This window comes from Tursiops truncatus, chromosome 3 (assembly GCF_011762595.2).
Source record: "Tursiops truncatus isolate mTurTru1 chromosome 3, mTurTru1.mat.Y, whole genome shotgun sequence".
Classification (NCBI taxonomy): domain Eukaryota; kingdom Metazoa; phylum Chordata; class Mammalia; order Artiodactyla; family Delphinidae; genus Tursiops; species Tursiops truncatus.
In genome coordinates, this window is record NC_047036.1 from 164,823,160 (window position 1) to 164,843,164 (window position 20,005).

General features: G+C 39.0%; 2 protein-coding genes across 14 annotated transcripts in view; both read right to left on the reverse strand.

Annotated features, from left to right (window-relative positions):
• LOC101334326 (zinc finger protein 426-like) overlaps positions 1 to 10,931 on the reverse strand; it is a 28,330-nt gene extending 17,399 nt beyond the window's left edge. For 4 of the 9 annotated variants that reach the window (XM_033854416.2, XM_033854413.2, XM_073803273.1 and 1 more), the window contains exon 1: positions 10,582 to 10,930. The gene's annotated coding sequence lies outside the window, so the exon portion shown is untranslated. Of the gene's footprint in view, positions 1 to 10,495 lie in introns of all 9 variants that reach the window. The other 5 variants (XM_033854415.2, XM_033854412.2, XM_033854414.2 and 2 more) reach the window with 3 other exon arrangements.
• Positions 10,932 to 12,660: 1,729 nt separating this feature from the next.
• Positions 12,661 to 20,005, reverse strand: part of LOC101328412 (zinc finger protein 177-like) — a 32,972-nt gene continuing 25,627 nt past the window's right edge. For 4 of the 5 annotated variants that reach the window (XM_073803270.1, XM_073803268.1, XM_073803271.1 and 1 more), the window contains 5 exons: positions 17,082 to 17,167; positions 16,374 to 16,500; positions 15,845 to 15,937; positions 15,138 to 15,329; positions 12,661 to 14,713 (listed from right to left, as the gene is read on the reverse strand). In XM_073803270.1, the coding sequence (XP_073659371.1) occupies positions 13,608 to 14,713; positions 15,138 to 15,329; positions 15,845 to 15,937; positions 16,374 to 16,500; positions 17,082 to 17,167 (1,604 nt within the window). In that variant the 3' untranslated portion in view covers positions 12,661 to 13,607. Of the gene's footprint in view, positions 14,718 to 15,137; positions 15,330 to 15,844; positions 15,938 to 16,373; positions 16,501 to 17,081; positions 17,168 to 20,005 lie in introns of all 5 variants that reach the window. The other variant, XM_019933046.3, reaches the window with a different exon arrangement.

The window sequence follows — 20,005 nt, forward strand, 5'->3', positions numbered from 1 at the left end:
AACGGGTCTGTACTCTCTCCTTGCCTTGGACAAGGAGCAAGGCCCTGTCATACTTAGCCCAACATTTGTCTATTTTAATGAATTTTTTCAGACAATCACATTTTCATATTATTTTTCAGTTCCTTTTTCATGGAACTGAAAAATTTGCTTTTATGTTTACTTACTTCTTCCACAGACTTTCTTCATGCTTCTTGTCTTTTAACATTCTGTATTTAAAAGTTAACTTCTTTTTGTTATACACCAATAACCTTTAATATATCAAACACAGACCACCAGGCCAAATGCTGGTCTACAAAACTGGATACGAATGATGACAATGAAAGTTCCACAGTTCATTACCTATGAACCTATGGACCATATTCATCCTCACTGTCCCCACAGTCCTTATTCTTCAGTAGAGAAGACTAAAACCCATACATACATGAGGTCAAAAAAAATCAGGTGTCTAGACTCCCTTATAACTGTACTTACTACTAGGGGTCTCAAACCAGGAGTCCTTAGGTTGAGTAAGTTTAGTGAGGCGGTACCTGATAAAATGTTTTATTTTTCTGTTTATTTTGTAGTTGGATATAATTAATGTCTAATGAAATACACAGATCTCAAGTATTTAGTAGATGAATTTTGATAATTGCATATACTTGTATAATCACCAGCCTAAACAAGAAACAGAACATATTTATTTCCCTGGAAAGCCTTCTTGTCCCTTCCCATCCATTCCTTACTTCTTGCGCTCAGACAAGCACTTTCTGATTTCACTGTTACTAGATACATTATGTTATATATGTATATTAGGCAATTAATACAGCATTTTCAAATGTGGGTCTTAACTGATTTTTTGTGTACTGTTTAGTGAAACTATGGGCAAAATACATTAAAATCTCCCACTAGAATTTTGAAATTGTTTATTTCTTCTTCCACTTCTTTCAAGTAATGCTTTATATATTTGCAACAATATTATTGAGTGGATACGCATTTGATTCTTTATATTTTTGGAGAAACAGATTTGTTTATCATGACCTCTGTATCTGTAGTAATGCTTCTTGACAACGTTGTCTGACATAAGGATCAGCTTTTTGGGGGAGAGTTTCTTTTTTTGGCATATCATTGGTAGCACTGTATCTGTTTTGGATGTCAGTGTCTGCCAGTACAAAGAGTGGCACGGTGTCTGGCACACCAAAGGCACCCACTAACTGGTGACTGACAGAGTGGAGCTCCTTCACATCACTCTTCAAGTACACCTAGGTTATACCTAAATAACTGTTCATAATACAACATATATCTATTTTCATAAATGTATTTGATTACTCTAAGAATGTAAGGGTGGGAGGAACACCATCTTCTTTCAAGCACTCACACCAGCGTCGGCTTATCTGCACACCTGTCACTTGTTTCCCAAAGCCTCCTTATATGGACACTTAGTGCTCTAGGTCCTGCACTGGCAGTGGCACCCCAATTCCCTCTCTACATCTACATACTGGTCATGGCTTGCCTGCATACCAGAGGGGAGCTTCATCCTTGCCCAGTGACTCTTAACTAGTTCTGGCCCTGGCAACCTAGCAAATTTCCTCACATTCAATGGGTTGCCATGATATCTTCTCTAACAAGCTCTGAAATCAATCTTGGGGAGAGGCCCCCACTATAAGTTTGGCCTTCCTTAGGTATTCTCCATGAACTCTAGGATATATGACAGAATTCTCTTTACAATTTTATACTTTACTTCTCCTGTTTAAATCAAAGTACGATTTCTGTCTCTTCATTTCATGCAGACTTATACACAATAGTGAAGATAGGTGATCCCTGGAGACAAAGTAGTAAAGATGACATTTTGGGATATGTTTGGTCCAACATTTAGACTCAAGCATAGAGCTAAAAGCCTTGCCAATGGGAAAGACTTTCACAGAATTACAACTGTCAAGCAATCACCTACGATGATTATGGTACAGCTCTTGCCTTGGGAGACCAGGTGAATGCTACACTTAACGGTACAACAATAATGGTGATTATAATGGTTGTGGTGAGAGATGGATTCTTTTGAGTGTAGTTGCCCAGACAATGACAAGCTCAGATCTACTATCTCAAGTCAAAGTCTGAAACCAGAGAGATTCCATGACAGGTTAAAAACTCATTTCATGTGGTCACATGGGAAAGATATTGCAAAAATCAAATGCAGAGTTCAAGTATTCAACCATACTTAAAGTCAGTCTCACATACTTTTTCATGTGAAAATGAGGCACTGATCAGGGAAGAAAGAGACAGGAAACTTGAAATAAGGATATCTATGGGGACCCTGATGACACTCACAATATTGAAACCCCAAGACACTCTGAGCCTCCCTTATCAGGGAAGTAGCTTGCTCTTAGGTTTCTGAAGATACTAGCCTTCCTCTGCTTGACAAATGTGTGATAATCTCACTTAGAGCAGATGCCTTGGAAGGAATGCTCACTCTCGAGACCCACCACAATTACCTGCCGTTGCCTCTGGACACACAACTAGTGCAAAATCCAAGGGGACAGGACAGTATGCAACACAAGGTAGGAGAAAACAGCTTACATACAAAATAAGCCCAACTCTGCAAATGTGTATCAAAACAGTTTGGTGAACATGTAAACTCCTAGGAGTTCCTAGGGGATTAAGCTCAGGCAATTCCAGTGAGTGCAAGTAAATTGTATGATAGGCTGCCAAGGCTCTTTCAACACCTAAGTACAGTTGCACTACCTCCTCTTCCTCAGTCTATGTCTATGGCTTCCTGTGGTATTCCTTACACCGAGCTGGCTGAGACAAAACCTGGTTTATAGATGGGTCTGCATAGTAAGCTAGTTACACCTGGAAGTTTAGACCTGAAGCTCTATATCCTTACTGAAGGGATGACCCTGAAAGGCAGTAGTAATTAAAAATCTTCCCAGTGGCAGAAATTCAAGCAGTATATTTGGCTGTCGCTAGGTCTGGAGTGAAAAACAGCCACATGTATGGATACACATTGCTTCACAAACAGTTGTCAATCACTTGACTAGAGAGTCAAAGACGTGAATGGAACAAGATTGGAAGTTTGATGACAAGAAAAGTAGTCTGGGAAAAGTATATGAAAGGATGTCTCTGAATGCACATAAACTGTAAAGTTATTTGTGTCCTATATGAATGTCCACCAAGAGCAATCCACTATAAATAAGACTATTAATAATCAGGTGGACAAAATGATGCAGTCCATAGATGTGAATTACTTTTCCCAGCCAAAACAGTGTTTCCTCAATGGGTCCATGAACCAAATGGCCATGCTAAAGGGGATAAAGCCTATCTGTGGGCTCAACAATATGGACTTCCCTTCTCCATGGATGACCCAGCTAACACTACTGTTGTGTGCCTGGGAATGAACATTTGGGCCACTCCACCAGGTACATAACCCAGACCAGGCGAGGGTCTCATTGAGGGCAAGGGAAATGTGAAACTGATTGTTGAAGAAGTAACCCATGGATGTCAACCACAACCTCAAGACCAATTAGAGAAACAAGAATGGTAGTAGTTCTGCACGTTTTCTCTTTGCTTATTATATGTATGCATTTATTTAATGCATATGTTTATTTATATAAACGAACGATTCATTTCTATCTCCTCCCCATTTTAATTTTATACATAGGTGTTAATGGTTAACATTACCATTTAGTCTTTAGGAAACTATATCTGCAAGTCTGTGAACAAATGTGAGGAATTCAGTTTTCTTCACTATGTCTTAATCATTCAAGCACTGACTATAATATATCCTCTAGTAAATCAACAGATGAAGGAATAACTTCATCAAGTAATTAAAATTCTCTCAACTTTACCTTCTATAAAACTCTCAAATCATTTCCTTTATTTCCTTTTCCATAATAATAATCCAATTGTAATTTACCACCATCGTGTTTTAAAGCTTATTTATCATAAACTTCTAGGTTGACTCCATGCATTCACTTTCATACTTTCTGAAGACCATTCTCAAACTAGGAGTTGTAAGTAGATTCAAATTACTCCTTTGATTAAAGTATTTCCTAAGTTTCCCATGGCCTTAGAATATAATTCAGAGTAAGTAATTCCCTTGGCCCTATCCCCCACTCTCCAATATACCTCCCAACACTCTCTGGTTCTGCTCTGCTTCAGACAACTCTTTCCTCACCTTAGGAAATACACTGAATTCGCAACTTCTCTGGGATTTTGCTCATGAAGTTCCCTTCATCTGAAATGTTCTCATTCATTCTACACCTCCTCACCTTAGCTCAACAACCTGATTAGCTAAGTCATATCCATGCTTTCATTCTCAACTCAAATATCAACACCTCCCAATATATCTTCTCCCCTCATATTAAGCCATTATTATGTCCAGATAACAAACTTGCCAACAATCACTTAAAATGTCTTCCTAAATAAACTGTAAACCCCATAGAAGCAATACTATCCTTATTTCGATCTCCATTGTTTCCCTATTTCTCGAAGACAGCCTAGCTCATTAGGTGGACTGTCAGAATTGCCAATCCCCACACAAATGTTACAGCATAGATATGCACAAATTGAAGTAAAACAAACAAACAAAAAAACTACAACACAAAATGAAATAGGAATCATATAAAATGTCTGTGCACAATACAAATCAAAACACTGTACTTCTGAAAACGTATTTGAGTACTCTTAGGAAGAAAGTGGACTGGATATCAACTTTTTTTTCCCCCTCATCTCGCAGCTTGTGGGATCTTGGTTTCCTTGACCAGGGACTGAACCCAGGCCCCCAGCAGTGGAAGCACGGAGTCCTAACCATTGGACCACCAGGAAATTCCCTGGATATCATTTTTGAAAACAAGTGCCTTGAAGTCAAAACTAAAATGTGTTCCTTATGTTTCTCCAGAATAATTTTAATCCTATTTTAATGTTGATTTGGAAACTACCAAATGGCACAAGATTTATGGAAGGGATTTATATACCAGAAAAATTAACCATGTTTTGGCCCTTTGACCTAGAAACCCAACTTTAAAATCTAGTCCTGAAGATGCACCTCTACAAACGTGAAACAACATACACAGAGGATCACTGTTAGTAGTGCTAAATCACAGATGCCAGAATAATTGATAAAGGCTGTTAGAAAACAAGATATTCTGAGTGTCAAAATATCACCCCACATATTACTTTCTTATTCAAGAAGAAAGTAGTTTACCTTTAAAATACAGGTCTCTGGTGATCATTACCTTAAGTAATGAAATGTAGCATCACTAACAGAAGAATGTTATAAATCTAGGTCTTCCTGATGAAATACAACATTATCTATGATATATTTTGTAAATGATCTTTTGAAGCCTGCAGACCAAAATGTAAGTGACAAACTATGACTCACAGGCCTTTTTTTGTGAATAAAGTTTTATGGAAAAACAGCCATATACACTTGTTTACTGAGATCTATGGCTACTTCCCCACGACAAAAGTAGAATGGACTAATTCGAGACCTTGTGGCCTGGAAAGCATAAAGTACTTCCTATCTGTCCCTTTTCTTTTCTTTTTTTTGTTTTTTGGCCACGCCCTGCAGCATGTGGGATCTTAGTTCCCCTACCAGGGATCGAACCTGCACCCCCTGCATTGGAAGTGCAGAATCTTAACCATTGGACCACTGGGAAAGTCCCCTGTCCCTTTTCAGACAGTGTGTGCTAGCTGTTGTTCTGGATCCAATTACCAGTTGATAGAAATATAAGAAACAGAATAAACATTTAAACACACCATGAAAATAAAATCAGAAATATCAATATGCTCAAATAAACAAGCTAACTTTACACATCAAGAAACTAGAAAAGGAAGGACAAACAAAGCCCAAAGGTAGTAGAAGGAATGAAATAATAAAGATCAGAATGGAATTCAAAGAAATAGAGAATAAAAATAAAATAGAAAACACCAATAAAACTGAGAGGTTTGAAAAGATAAACAAAATAAGACAAACCTTTAGCTAACTCACCAAGAAAAAGAAAGAGGGCTCAAAATTAAATATGAAAAAGATACTACAACTGATACCACAGAAATACAAATGATCATAAGAGATTGCTATGAACAACTGTACACCAAAAAACTGGACAACCTAAGAAATGGATAAATTCCTAGAAACATACAATCTACTAAGAGTGAATCATGAAGAGACAGAAAATCTGAACAGACTGATTACATGTAAGGAGATTAACCAGTAGTAAAAAACCTCCCAACAAACCAAAGTCCAGGATCATAAGCCTTCACTGGTGAATTCACCAAACATTTAAAGAGGAATGAATATCAATCCTTCTCAAAATCTTCCAAAGAAAACAGGAAGGAGGGAGTACTTCCAAACTCATTTTATAAGACCAGTGGTATCCTTATACTATAACCAGACAAGAACACTACAAGTAAAGAAAATTACAGGCCACTATCCCTGAAGAACACAGATTCAAAAATCCTCAACAAAATATTAGCAAACCCAAATCAATAATACATTAAGAGGATCATACACCGCGATGAAGTGGGATATATCCAGAGATACAGGATGGTTCCATATCTGCAAATCAATCAATATGATACACATTAACAGAATGAAGGACAAAAATTGGGGACTTCCCTGGTGGCGCAGTGGTTAAGAATCCGCCTTCCAATGTAGGGGACATGGGTTCGATCCCTGGTTGGGGAACTAGATCCCACATGCGTGCTGCAACTAAGAGTTTGCATGCCACAACTAAGGAGCCCGCTGGCCGCAAATAAGGAGCACACATGCCACAACTAAGGAACCAGTGAACCGCAACTAAGAAGCACATGTGCAGCAACTAAGGAGCACATGTGCCACAACTAAGGAGCCTGCCTGCTGCAACAAAGACCCGGTACAACCAAAAAAAAAAATTAAAAAGTTAAAAATAAAGTTAAAAAAGGGACAAAAATCATATCATAATCTCAACAGAGGCAGAAAAAAGCATTTGACAAAATTTAATATCCATTCATGATTAAAAACTCAACAAAGCAGGTACAGAGAGAATGCTGCTCCATAATAAGGACATATATCACAAGTCCACAGCTAACATCATATTCAACAGTGAAAAGCTGAAAGCTTCTCTAAAGTCAGGAAAAAGACAGGGATACCCATTCTCACCACTTTTATTCAACATTGCATTGGAAGTCCAGCCAGAGCAATTAGGCAAGAAAAAGAAAGAAAAGGCATCTAAATTAGAAAGGAAGAAGTAAAAGTGTCACTCTTTGCAGACAACATGATATTATATACAGAAAACCCAAAAGGCTCCACCAAAACACTGTTAGAACTAATAAATGAATTCAGTAAAGTTGTAGTATGCGAAAACAATATACAAAAATCAACTGCATGGCAGGGGGATAAATTAGGAGTTTGGGATTAACATATACACAGTACTACATATAAAATAGATAATCAACAAGGACCTACTGTAGACCACAGGGAACTCTACTCAATATGTAATAACCTATATGAGAAAAGAATCTAAAAGAAGAGGGGATATATGTATATGTATAACTGATTCACTTTGCTATACACCTAAAACTAACACAACATTGTAAGTCAACTAGACTCCAATATAAAATAAAAACTAAATTAAATTGAAAAAACAAGAAATTATGCTAATAAAGGAAGTAAGAACTTATAAAAAATATCAATTGGGTTTCTATACACTAATAACAAACTACTAGAAAGAGAAATTAAGAAAACAATCCCATTTACAATTGCATCAGAAAGAGTAAAATACCTAGGAATAAATTTAACCAAGGACATGAAAGACCTGTTCACTGAAAGTTATGAGATGTAGATGAAAGAAATGGAGAAGACAAAAATAAAAGGAAAGATATTCCATGGCTCATGGATTGGAAGAATTACTGTTAAAATGTCCCCTGTACCAAAGCAATATAAAATTCAATGAAATTCTTACCAAAATTCCAATGGCGTTTTTCACAGAAATAGAACACACAATCCTAAAATGTGTATGGAACCACAAAAGGCTCTGAATAGCCAAAGTGATCTTGAGAAAAAAGAACAAAGCTAAGGCATCCTGCTGCCCAATTTAAACTGTATTATAATGCTATAGTAATCAAAACAGTATGGTACTGGAACAGAAACAAACACAGAGATCAATGGAACAGAATAGAGTCCAGAAATTCAAAACCACACAAATACAATTAATTTATGACAAAAAAGCCAAGAATATATGATGGAAAAGGGACGGTCTCTTCAAAATGTAATGTTGGGAAAACTGGACAGCCACGTGCAAAGGAATGAAACTGGACTACTCTCTTACACCATACACAAAAATTAACTCAAAATGGATTAAAAACTTGAATGTAAGACCTAAAACCATAAAACTCCTAGAAGAGAACATAAGCAGTAAGCCCCTTGGCATTGGTCTTGGAGATGATTTTTTTGTATTTGACAACAAAAGCAAAAACAAAGGCACCAAAAGCAAAAATAAACAAGTGGCACTATGTGAAAGTAAAAAACTTCCTGCGTGGCAAAGAAAACCATCAACAAAATGAAAAGACAATCTACAGAATGGGAGAAAATTTTTGCAAATCATGTATCTGCTAAGGGGTTAATATCCAAACTATATGAACTCATACAATTCAACAGGAAAAGACAAATAATGCAATTTAAAAATGGGCAGAGGATCTGAATAGATGTTTTTCAAAGAAGAGATATAGATGGCCAAAAGGTATGTGAAAAGGTGCTCAACGTTACTATTAAGGGAAATGCAAATCAATGCAACGAAATAGCACATCTCTCAGAATGGTTATTATCAAAAAGACAACAAATAATAAGTGTTCGTGAGGATGTGGAGAAAAGGGAACCCTTGTGCACTGCTGGTGGGAATGTAAATTGGGGCTGCCATTAGGGAAAACAGTATGGAGGTTCCTCAAAAAATGAAAAATAGAACTATGATATGATACAGCAATTTCACTTCTGGGTATTTATGTGAAGAAAACAAAGACACTAACTCAAAAGATATATGTACCTCCATGTTCACTGCAATGTTATTTACAATAGCCAAGACATGGAAGCAACCTAAGTGTCAATCTACGAATAAAGAAAGAAAACATAGTGTGTTTGCATGAACACACACACATATACATATCCAACACACACACACAATGGGATAAAAAAAGAAGGAAATCTTGCTGTTTGCAACAACATGGATGGACCTTGAGGTCACTATGCTAAATGCAGTCAGACAGAGAAAGACAAATACCATATGATCATATGACCTCACTTATATGTAGAACCTTAAAAAAAAAACTAGAATGCATGGATAGACAGCTCTATGGTTGCCAGAGGAGGGGAGAGTGGGATGGGATAAATGGGTAAAGGTGGTCAAAAGGTACTAACTTCTAGTTATAAAATAAATAAGCCCTGAGTACATGCAATATACAATATGGTGACTATGGGTAATGATACTGTATTGTATATTTGAAAGTTGCTTATAGAGTACATCTTCAAAGTTCTCACCACACACACACAAATCTGTAACTATGGATGGCAATGGATGTTAACTAGACTTAATTCGGAATAGATATACAAACATTGAATCATTATGTTGTACACTTGCAACTAATATATGTCAATTATATCTCAACTTTAAAAAACTTCAAAATGTGTGACTTTTTAAAACGTGTTACTTTTCAAAAAATCAATATAATGGAGAAATAACGGCCAACACTCTAGGTTAAAGGAGACTAAAAGACACAAAAAAATTGCCGTATATAAACCCTGATTGCATCTCAGATCCAAAGACACTCAGAAGTGTATTTCAGAGCAATGTGGAGGATTTTAGTTTTCACAGAGTAGATAGAAGGTGACATTATTACTTTAAATTTTCTTGGGGTAAATAATAGTTCTGTGGTTTAATTAGCACAATGTCCTTATCTTTAGGAGATGCATTACCAAGTATTTAAAGGTCAAGTATTAATACATGGTTGCAATTTATTTTCAGCTTACTCCCTCGAATAACTCACCAAAAAATGTATTTATCTAGAGAAAGAGAGCAAACATGCAAAATGCCCAAAATGGGTGACTCTACTTCAACGGACGTTAATTGTACCGAAGCTTCACATTTTATTTAGGTTTACGACTTTTCAAACGAAAAATGTGGGGAAACAATACTTAGACCAAACATCCTGTTAATCAGAAGTTCAATTATCCTAGATATAGGGCAAAAAAGCCTCCATCCGTTTTTCTTGGAATCCCATGTTTTGAAGTTTTGTAGGGAGGTACAGGTTTAGGAAGTTCAGATGAAGAGATAAGGGAGCATCCTTGCTTCTCTTTTGTAGCAAGAGTTGTGGCCTATATAAACTTATATTTCTATACAAAAAAACGCACTCCATAGACATCCATGAAAGTACATTTCTACCCGAATGTAATGCGCCAAAAATAAAGAACGCGCAAAGATAATGCCAAATTCTCAGACGAAACTTCTTTTTTTGCATAGAAAAGGAAACGGAGGCCCTTTCTCCCACTGCTCACCGGCATGTGCCAGAATCGCCGGGTGCGTGAAGGACTCGAGGACACGGGGCTGGAGTCAACGGACCCTAAAGGCGGAAATTCTTTACCTCTCGAAGAAAAATCACGAAGGCTGCTTTGGAGGCTTTTGAAGAGGGGAGCACAGGATGAAACCTAAACGACCCCGCGGAAGCACCCTTAGGATATTTCGCCGGGGCGGCCTCTGGACCTGGCCGTTCCGGGAGGCTCCGAGGCCGCGGCGGAAGTGAGCGGCGTAGGCCTCTCTAAGCTGACCCCAGGGCGGCCCGGGACAGACTCGTTCTAATTCCACCTTCCATTTGCTTCCCTCTCCTACGCGCCGGCCTACCGGACGCCGGATTCGGCCAAACCACGACCAACCGGAAACTGCTCAAGAAACACCCGGCCAGCAGCGGAAGAGACTGCGGCGAACGAAGTTCGCCACTTCCGCTTCCGGCTCGGGAGGGGTCGGAAGAGGCGGGGCTTCCGTGGTGGCACCGTCGGCCACGTTCGATCCCTTCAGGTGGAGAAATTCTAGTTTTCTCTGGCGTGGGTACAGATGGGTTCCGGGTGGGCTAGGTTCGGGGGCTGGGGACCGAATGAGCCCCAAAGACAAGATTGAGGCTGGAACCAGTCCTTAGATGGGGCTGCTGGTGGGGGGCGCAGTCTGTTTCTGAGGCGGGGTTGGAGGTGGGATACGTTTTGTGCGTATTTAGATCGCTGAATACTGGCGCCTGAAGGGCGTGGCTGCGGGCAGGGACCCACCCCAAGCAAGCACATCAAAAGGTCTACGTGCCTCTCGCCTCGTTCCTGGAGCCCTAACAGTGATTTTCCCATATCGATAATCCTGCCGATCCATGAAGTAGTCTGTCTTCTCCGGTCAATTCCACAAGGCAGGACACAGTGCTAAACTCAAATGCTGTCCCCTGCATCTGGGGGGTTTTTCATTGTTGTTAAATCAGTAAGCAATCGAAGACAGCATTACGTTTGCTAGACCTCAAAACTACTTGGCACGTAAGATTTAAAGTTTCCCCTTTCTTTTAGTAGGGGGTGGGGGGATTGCTTGTAGCTTCGTAAAGTCCCAGCCTTTATACTTACTTTTTTTCTTTTGGTCTCTTGTGTTTCCCTGGTTTTCTTTATTTATTTTTTCTTTAGATATTTACCTGCTAAGGTAAAGCTAAGGTCCCGAGTGACCCCTGCTGTGAGCAGTGGCCTCCCTTTCTAGACTGTCCCTATCAACCTCAGGGGGACTAGAGTCTATATCCAAGGTGGGGGAATCCTTATTTTGTAACAATTTGGTTTTCAGGAGGATGCTCTTACATGTTGATAGGCAGCGGTACTCAAGAGAGCCCAAGCACACTGACCAGGAGATTTACAAACTGATTTGAGTTGAGAAAACTTCTGAGGTTTCTTGGGAGCAAGAACAAAATGTTCCTTCCCCTTTTCCTTTTTCATTAAACATTGAGCCACCAGTCTCTATGGATGAGATCCCTCATATCCCACTAGGTTGGAAATCACTACAGAAGCAAAGCAAGGCACAACAGAGAGATAGGTGAGGGCTGCTGGTGTCTTTGGTGGGGACAGCCACTGGGGAACTACTGATCTCTTTGTCTGCCACAAGGGATGTCATGGAGGAGATCTCTCTTGGTGTTGCAAGGAACATCATAACTAATATGGTGATGAAGAAAGGTAAGTTGTTTCTGGTTGTCCTTAAAAATCTGTAGGCATTAAATGTTATCCACTAGGTCAATAGCTCACATTTATATCAAGTGAATTAATGAAATTTCATTATTAGGGGGAAAAGGATAAACACTATATAAGAATGAAAGGACAATTTACCAGAAACATATAAAATGACTACATTTTTATGCATCCAGTTATACCGCCTCAAAATACAAGATAGAATTTAAAAAACAATCTGACTACCCACAGTCATACTGGGGCATTTTAACATACCTCTCTCAGTAAAGGGGAGATCATGAGATAAGGTTTTTAATGATACAGATTTTAAAAACACAATAAAATTTATCCATCAGATATACTGAAAATCTGTTACACCCAAGAAATTATAGAATACACATTGTTTTCAACTATACTTGAAGGATTCTTAAAACTTGACCATATGAGATGTATCAGTTGAGACTGAAATCCACTGAAACAGACTCTTCCCACAAGAGTGTTAAACCAGTTAGTTTATTTTTTTCATGTTACAAGAAGTCCAGAAATAAGCAACCCATAGTTGCTTATACATAGCTAAATACTATGTCCTTATTATATAATCAGTAGTGTATGACTGTCATCCTATTGGTCTATTCTCTAGGAAAAAAGAAGAGATAAGACAAAGGGCAAATGGTAAAGTGAAAACGCCAGATGCGATGCTCCCATTTCCATGGAATTCTTTAGAACCCACAAGCAGTGACCTCTGCCTCCTTTCTCATTGGCCAGGACTGTGGGCTCATGGGCACTCACAGCTGCAAAGAAAGCTGGGAGATGAATCCTTAAGAACTGTCCACACTGCTAATTTGAACACAGTTGTATTGTTACTTGAAAGAAGGAGGGGAGGAATGGATATTGGGACAGCAACTTCTTTTGTCTCACACATTAGGCCATGTAGCAAGTCTCTAATAATTTTGTTTGAATCTATGTCTTATAGAATCTGTGTCATGAAGACCATGCATTCTGTGCATAATGCAATTAATTTAGAAATCTATAACTAAAAGATAACTAAAATATGCACAGAGTCTGCACATTAAAATATATATTTCTAAATAACCTATAGTTTGGTCCAAGACATCTTGATGAGAAATGGACAATATTTAGTACTTAATTACAATAAAAACATTATGTATCAAAACTTTTGTGATGTAGATCAAGGGGAATTTAGAGTGCTGTATAATCTTTAATACTCATCAATTAATGAGTTGTCACACTTTAAAGATTAAACACTCACTGATAAATACAATCACAGAACCATAACATTTATAAGGTTGGTTCCAGTATAACGTGACTAAAGAGTTGTGCCTGAAGGCTTTCTAAATTGGTCACAATAGGGTTTCTCTCCAGAGTGAGTTCTAAAATGAGTGAGATGTGAAGGACCTAAGGCTAGCCTGTAGTCATTTCATTCATATAGTTTCTGTCCAGTATGTATTCGTTTGTGCATTATAAGGTTAGTGCTGGTGCTGAATGCTTTTCCACACTGAATACATTTATAGGGCTTCTCTCCTGTGTGAGTTCTCATATGTACCCTTAGGCAAGAGGAATTCCTAAAGGCCTTCCCACATTCTTTACACTCATAGGTTTTCTCTCCAGTGTGAGTTCTCTTGTGCACAATAAGATAAGAGCCTGTACTGAAGGATTTTCCACATTGATTACACTCATAAGGTTTCTCTCCAGTGTGAGATCGTGTGTGTTTCTTAAGGGATGACTGATCAATAAAGGATTTCCCACAGTCACTGCATTCATAGGGTTTCTCTCCAGTGTGTGTTCTCATATGTTTCTGAAGGGATGAAGGAACAGTGAAAGCCTTGCCACATTCCTTACAGTCATAGGGTTTCTCTCCAGTGTGAGTTCTTTTGTGCACATTAAGATGAGAGCTCTGGCTGAAGGATTTTCCACAATGATTACACTCGTAAGGTTTCTCTCCAGTGTGTGATCTCACATGTTTCTTAAGGGAAGACTGAAAAACAAAGGCTTTCCCACAATTGCTGCATTCATAACGTTTCTCTCCAGCGTGAGGTCTCACACATATCTGAAGGGACAAGGGGCCAGTGAAAACTTTCTCATGTTCATTACATTTTGAGCTTTCCTCCACAGTACACATTTTTTTGTGGAAACTAAGGGAAGATCTTTTTCCATAGTCACTGCATTCACAGAGTTTCTCTCCAGTAGGTATTTGTTGATGTACTGAAAAGGAAGAGTGTAAGTTGAAGGACATAAGATGTTGATTACACTCAGAAGATTTCTGTCCTGTGAGAGTTAAGTGTTTCCTAAGGGATGACTCTTGATTGAAAAATTTTCCACAACCATTAAATTCAATAATTTTCTCTCCAGAGTGAGTACTCACATGACTCCTAAGAGTTGAGGGATGGCCAGAGTCTTGCCCATATTCTTTATATTTGTTGCATTTCTCTCTCTTGCAATATCTTGGACAAATAAGGTGACAGTTCTTTCTAAAGAATTTTCCACAATGATTAAATTCCATTGGTTTCTCACCAGGGTGAGTTGCTGCCTACAGAATAAGGAATCAGTGGTGACTAAAGGCTTTCTCACTTTCATCACAGAGGAACTCACTCCCATGTGGATTCTGCCATATATATAAAGCATATTATTATAACTAACATTTTTACCATTTTCAGGGTGTGTGTATACCTTTTGCGCTATTCTTTCAAGTTGAAATAGGTGAATACTCTTCCCAAGACCCCATGGTATTCATTCCCATCAAAGGGCATCCTAAATATAGTTTTTCTAGTCATGTGTGAAGAATGAATGAATTATTTATTAAATAATAATTGAATCACATTTAAGTAAATGTTTACTTGTTGATATTCTCTGCATGGCAGCAAGTGTTGAGGTAGGTTTGGAGATTTCTCCAATTTTATGGGATTCATAAAGGCTTTCCTGAAGCAGCTTTCTGATGAGTGAATTCCACTTGCCTCAAGTGTCTCCCCTTGTTTGGGTGCTGCTGCTGTTTTAATTCCTTGAAATTCACAGAGTTCTCCCATTCTAAAAAACCAGGAACCATTTCTAGTGAATCTCACCGTTTTTATGCCATTGGAAGTTTTTTCCCCAGGAACATTCTGTGTAAGAATTGCGTCTTTTGATTTAAGTTGAGTATCCTGGTCTGAAAGTGAATGGGGAAATTTTTTATAATTATTGGGAGAAAAAGTAGGGATGAAAGAAAAAAGGAGGCAGGCACCCTATGGATTTGTTTTCAAATAATAACACTAAATATAGGAGGAAAATGTGAAAGAGAAGATGCAACCAGTGACCAGAGAAATTAATTTAGGAACTTGGCTCTGGAAAAAGATGCCAATGATAGGGACAAGCAATGGAAATGAGAGGTATTTTACTAAGGATTCTGGAGGCTTGAGACAATAAGAGAAGGTATTATCTGGAAAGCAAGTGGGGAGAACTGAACAAAAAGTATTCAAGGAAATGTGAAATTGAAAGAGTAATTAAAATAGTTTTTCCTTTGAGACCAAATGGAAGTATGAATGAATGGAGAGATGGTGAAAGAAGGAAAGCTCATGTAATGGCCTCTGCCTTCTTTCCCACAATGACTGACATTCCCAACAGTATCACCCCTTGCAGGCTGTGGCTATTTCATACAATGACCCCTTTCTGCCTGGGGCTCACCTCTATAAGCACCTTGGAGAATTCGTCTCTGCTCTGGCCTCAGCTCTTCCTGCTCCACCTCGGTGAACAGACTGTGTTTGCAGAGATGATACCCTGCTCATGGGGAAAGACACATGATGTGGGGAGACTGTGAAGGAAACAAGAAATCTTTCCACAAAATTGATTCCAATACTTTGGTTTTAAAGGATTCTGAAGATAGGCAAGTGCAGCTTTAGGGGGAGCAAAACAATCAGATTACATAACTATTTCACAGGGCCCCAAAACAGACACGCATACTCCTTGCCCCACATGACCTGACCCTTGAATTCCAAGCCCAAGATCTGCAAATTACCTAAATTTTTTAAGGATCGAGAAAATACAATCAGTGCATTTTCATGGGAAGCCACAAGACTGCTCCACAAGGGCAGGAACCATCCATTCTGTGTTTACCATGTACTGCCATTCTTTTCACAGTTGCTGGAACAGATATGTGATGAAGAACTATTACGTGTAGGAACAAATGAATACGAAGGAATGAAGTCAACTTTACCCACTGAGGCTAGGTTCCTAAAGTTCTCCAGCATCACATCTCTGTACAGGATTTTCTGAGCAGGGTCCAGCAGTGCCCACTCCTCCTGTGAAAAGTCCACTGCCACTTCCTCGAAGGTCACCAAGTCCTAAAACATCACATGTACACAGGTTCAGCCAAGGACCATCTCTAACTCTGAACCAGAAAGATGGCGAGTGAGGCTGACAGGACTTGGGAAGGAGACCCAATGTGTAGGAAGCTCAGACATGCTTCAGAGGTCTCATTATTTGACCCAAGGCTCAATTCTTGGAACTTTCCACTTTTGTCCTCACTCCCTGGACCATATCATCCAGCAGCTTAGCAGCTTTTCTAACACAGTGGAACTTATATTTCCACAACTAGGTTGTGAGGAATCTGCCAGTCTTATTGAAGATCAAGACTGAGCATACTGTAGAATGAGAAAAATAATTAGTGAAAAAAGTCTTTATTTTCCTTCATGGCACCCAGCAGAATATGGAACTAATACTCACCCTGGAGGATTATCTGAAAAAAAATTAACAAATGTTGAGGCCTTTCCTAAGACATCCTCTATCTCCTATTCTGAGAAGCCCAGAGAACTGGGGAAGCCTAAGGCCAGCCTGCCTGGGCTGTGAAGCTGTGGGTCATGGGCAAGAGATGTATCCTTTAGCAACAGCAATGCTTTTTTGGAAACAATAACTTCCCACATACCTGTGACCAGGTTGTCAGCAATCCTGCAGCCATTCTTCCTCTTGTGTCTCCCTCCTGGCCAGGCTCCTGGACTGGAGCATGCAGACCTAGAGAAGAAGAAAGAAGCCATGAGAGTCTTGACCTGACAGATATTCAACACTTACAGGCCTGGAAGCTTCCTCACACTAGCTTTAACAACGCACACACAAATGCACATATATGCACATATACATACAAACCATACAGTACAGATTTTATCTCCCTATCCAAGAACAGTTAGGAATGGGAATACTGTATGTACTTATTGTTATTATTATTATTTTGTGGTACGCAGGCCTCTCACTGTCGTGGCCTCACCTGTTGCGGAGCACAGGCTCCGGATGTGCAGGCTCAGTGGCCGTGGCTCATGGGCCCAGCCGCTCCGTGGCATGTGGGATCTTCCTGGACCAGGGCACGAACCTGTGTCTCCTGCATCGGCAGGCAGACTCTCAACCACTGAGCCACCAGGGAAGCCCTGTATGTACTTATTTTTTTAACTTTTCCCTAGACTGAACTACCAAAAATGCCTAGAGTCACTCACAACTCAGGAGCAATGAGCGCTCTAGTGTTAAAATTCCTCAAAATGCCATCTGTCTGTATAAGAAACCAGGACTCCTTTGGCAAATAGCTGAGTCCAATATGGAACAAGAAATGTGCAAGATGAGCCTGGAACAGCTTATACCAGAAAGCAAGGAGCCTACCACACAGGAGAAAACTTAAAAAGATTCCCACTGGCTTAAGATGGAACAATTTAATAAAGAATAATGACTACAATCAGTTGAAATATACCAAATGTAAAACAAAGCCATGAGTATATAGTGTTACTAAAAAAACCCTCAATGGTCACTATCAGAGGTGGCTAGGATATAATTTTGTTATTCTGAAAATTCGTGAAAAGAATCAAGGCTTCCCTGGTGGCTCAGTGGTTAAGAATCCACCTGCCAATGCAGGGGACGCATGTTCGAGTCCTGGTCTGGGAAGATCCCACATGCCACGAAGCAACTAAGCCCGTGTGTCACAACTACTGAGCCCACGTGCCACAACTGCTGAAGCCTGCGTGCCTAAAGCCCATGTTCCACAACAAGAGAAGCCACCACAATGAGAAGCCCACGCACCGCAAAGTAGAGTAAACCCTGCTTGCCACAACTAGAGATAGCCCGCACACAGCAATGAAGACCCAACACAGCCAAAAATAAATAAAATAAATAAATTTATTTAAAGAATGTAATTAAAGACTCAAATGTATCACCGCACTCCCTCCTTTATGAACAATATTTTATGATTACCAAATAGTTGCGATAAGGGAAAGCTCTTTATAGAATAATCATAGAAACTTTATTAGGAGCTTCATTTATTATGAAGAAAATGCTAGAATCAGAAAGTCACCATTCTGCAACCACTAGTAAATTAATGGACCTAGGCAATGACAAGAAATGGCTATTAAAATATTAGATGAAAAGTGAATGGGGATGTTTATTTTCAACTTTTAATTTTGAAATTATTTTGAAAAAATTTCAAACTCAAAAGTTGTGAGAATAGTGTAAATATGATGAACTTCCCTATACTCTTTATCAGTTGTTAAAGTTCTATCACATTTGCTTTCTTTCTCTCTCTGTAGGGGTGTGTGTGTGTGTGTGTGTGTGTGTGTGTTTCATCAAGAATGATATTGAGACGAATCTACTTGAGAGGAAATTGCGGATGTCATGACTCTTTTCTCCTACATTCTTCAGAGTATCATAGGAACTTAGAACTTAGAACATTCTCTAACACAAACACAATGATTGAAAGCAGGATTTAATATTACTATCTATCATACAATCCATATGCAGAATTTTACCAACTGGCCCAATAATGTCCTTTATAGCAGTCACTTTTTAAACTTCCCATCCAGGATCACGCCCTCAAAGTATGTTTCTTTAATCTTCTTTAATCTGGACCAGTCCCTCAGCCTTTCTTCATCTTCCCAGGTTTGAAAAGTCCAGGCCAGATGTTTTACAGACAGCCTCAGTTTTGGTTTGTCTGTTGTTTTCTCATGATTAGATTCACAAAGTTCATTTTTGGATGATGTATTATGTGATTGATGCTTGTCCTTCTCTGCATCACTTCAGGAGGCTTATGATGCCAGTCTTGTCTCATTATTGATATTAACTTTGATCACTTGGTTAAGGTGGTATGCATGTTTCCCCATTAAGTTACACTTTTTTTCTTTTGTAATTAACAAGAAACCTGAAGGAGATAATTTAAGACTAAGTACATGTGCTGGGGAACTTTATAAAGTAAGATCAAGCTGACACTGGGACCAACTGATAAATCTTAACATCTCAAAAGAGACAACTGGACATCATTAGTTCTGATATGATGTAACAAAAAACAACACCAATTATAAAATATTTTTGCCAAAAAAAATCCTAACAAATCCTTTAATTAGCAGTTTATAGAAGAAGGGTAAGAGGAGACAGAGGACATGTTAAATGATATTATATACAGGACATAACCAGACAAATCCAGTTTGGAGGAGAAAGAGGAAGGGAGAACTCTTCCTGATTAAGAGACTTAAGAGGTGTAACAATCCATTGTAAAGTGTGGCCCTTAGATCTTGATTCGAACGACTATAAAAACACATTTGAGACACGTGGTGTTAACAGAACACAGACAGGATATTAGACGATATTGGTAAAGAGAAAAGCATCCTGGGTTTCGGAACCAAAAAAAAAAAAAAAAAAAGAGAGTGAGAGAGAGAGAGAAAGCAGTTCCTAAAATGCAGGAGCTGACCTGGTACTCTCAGCTAGGCCTTGCTGTTGTGATGAGCTGGCCTGAAACTCGCAGCAAAGTCTGGGTGTTCTCTTGTTCAACACCCAAAACAGCAACAAGACAAGGTCACTCTGTGACCATGATATATTGAGACA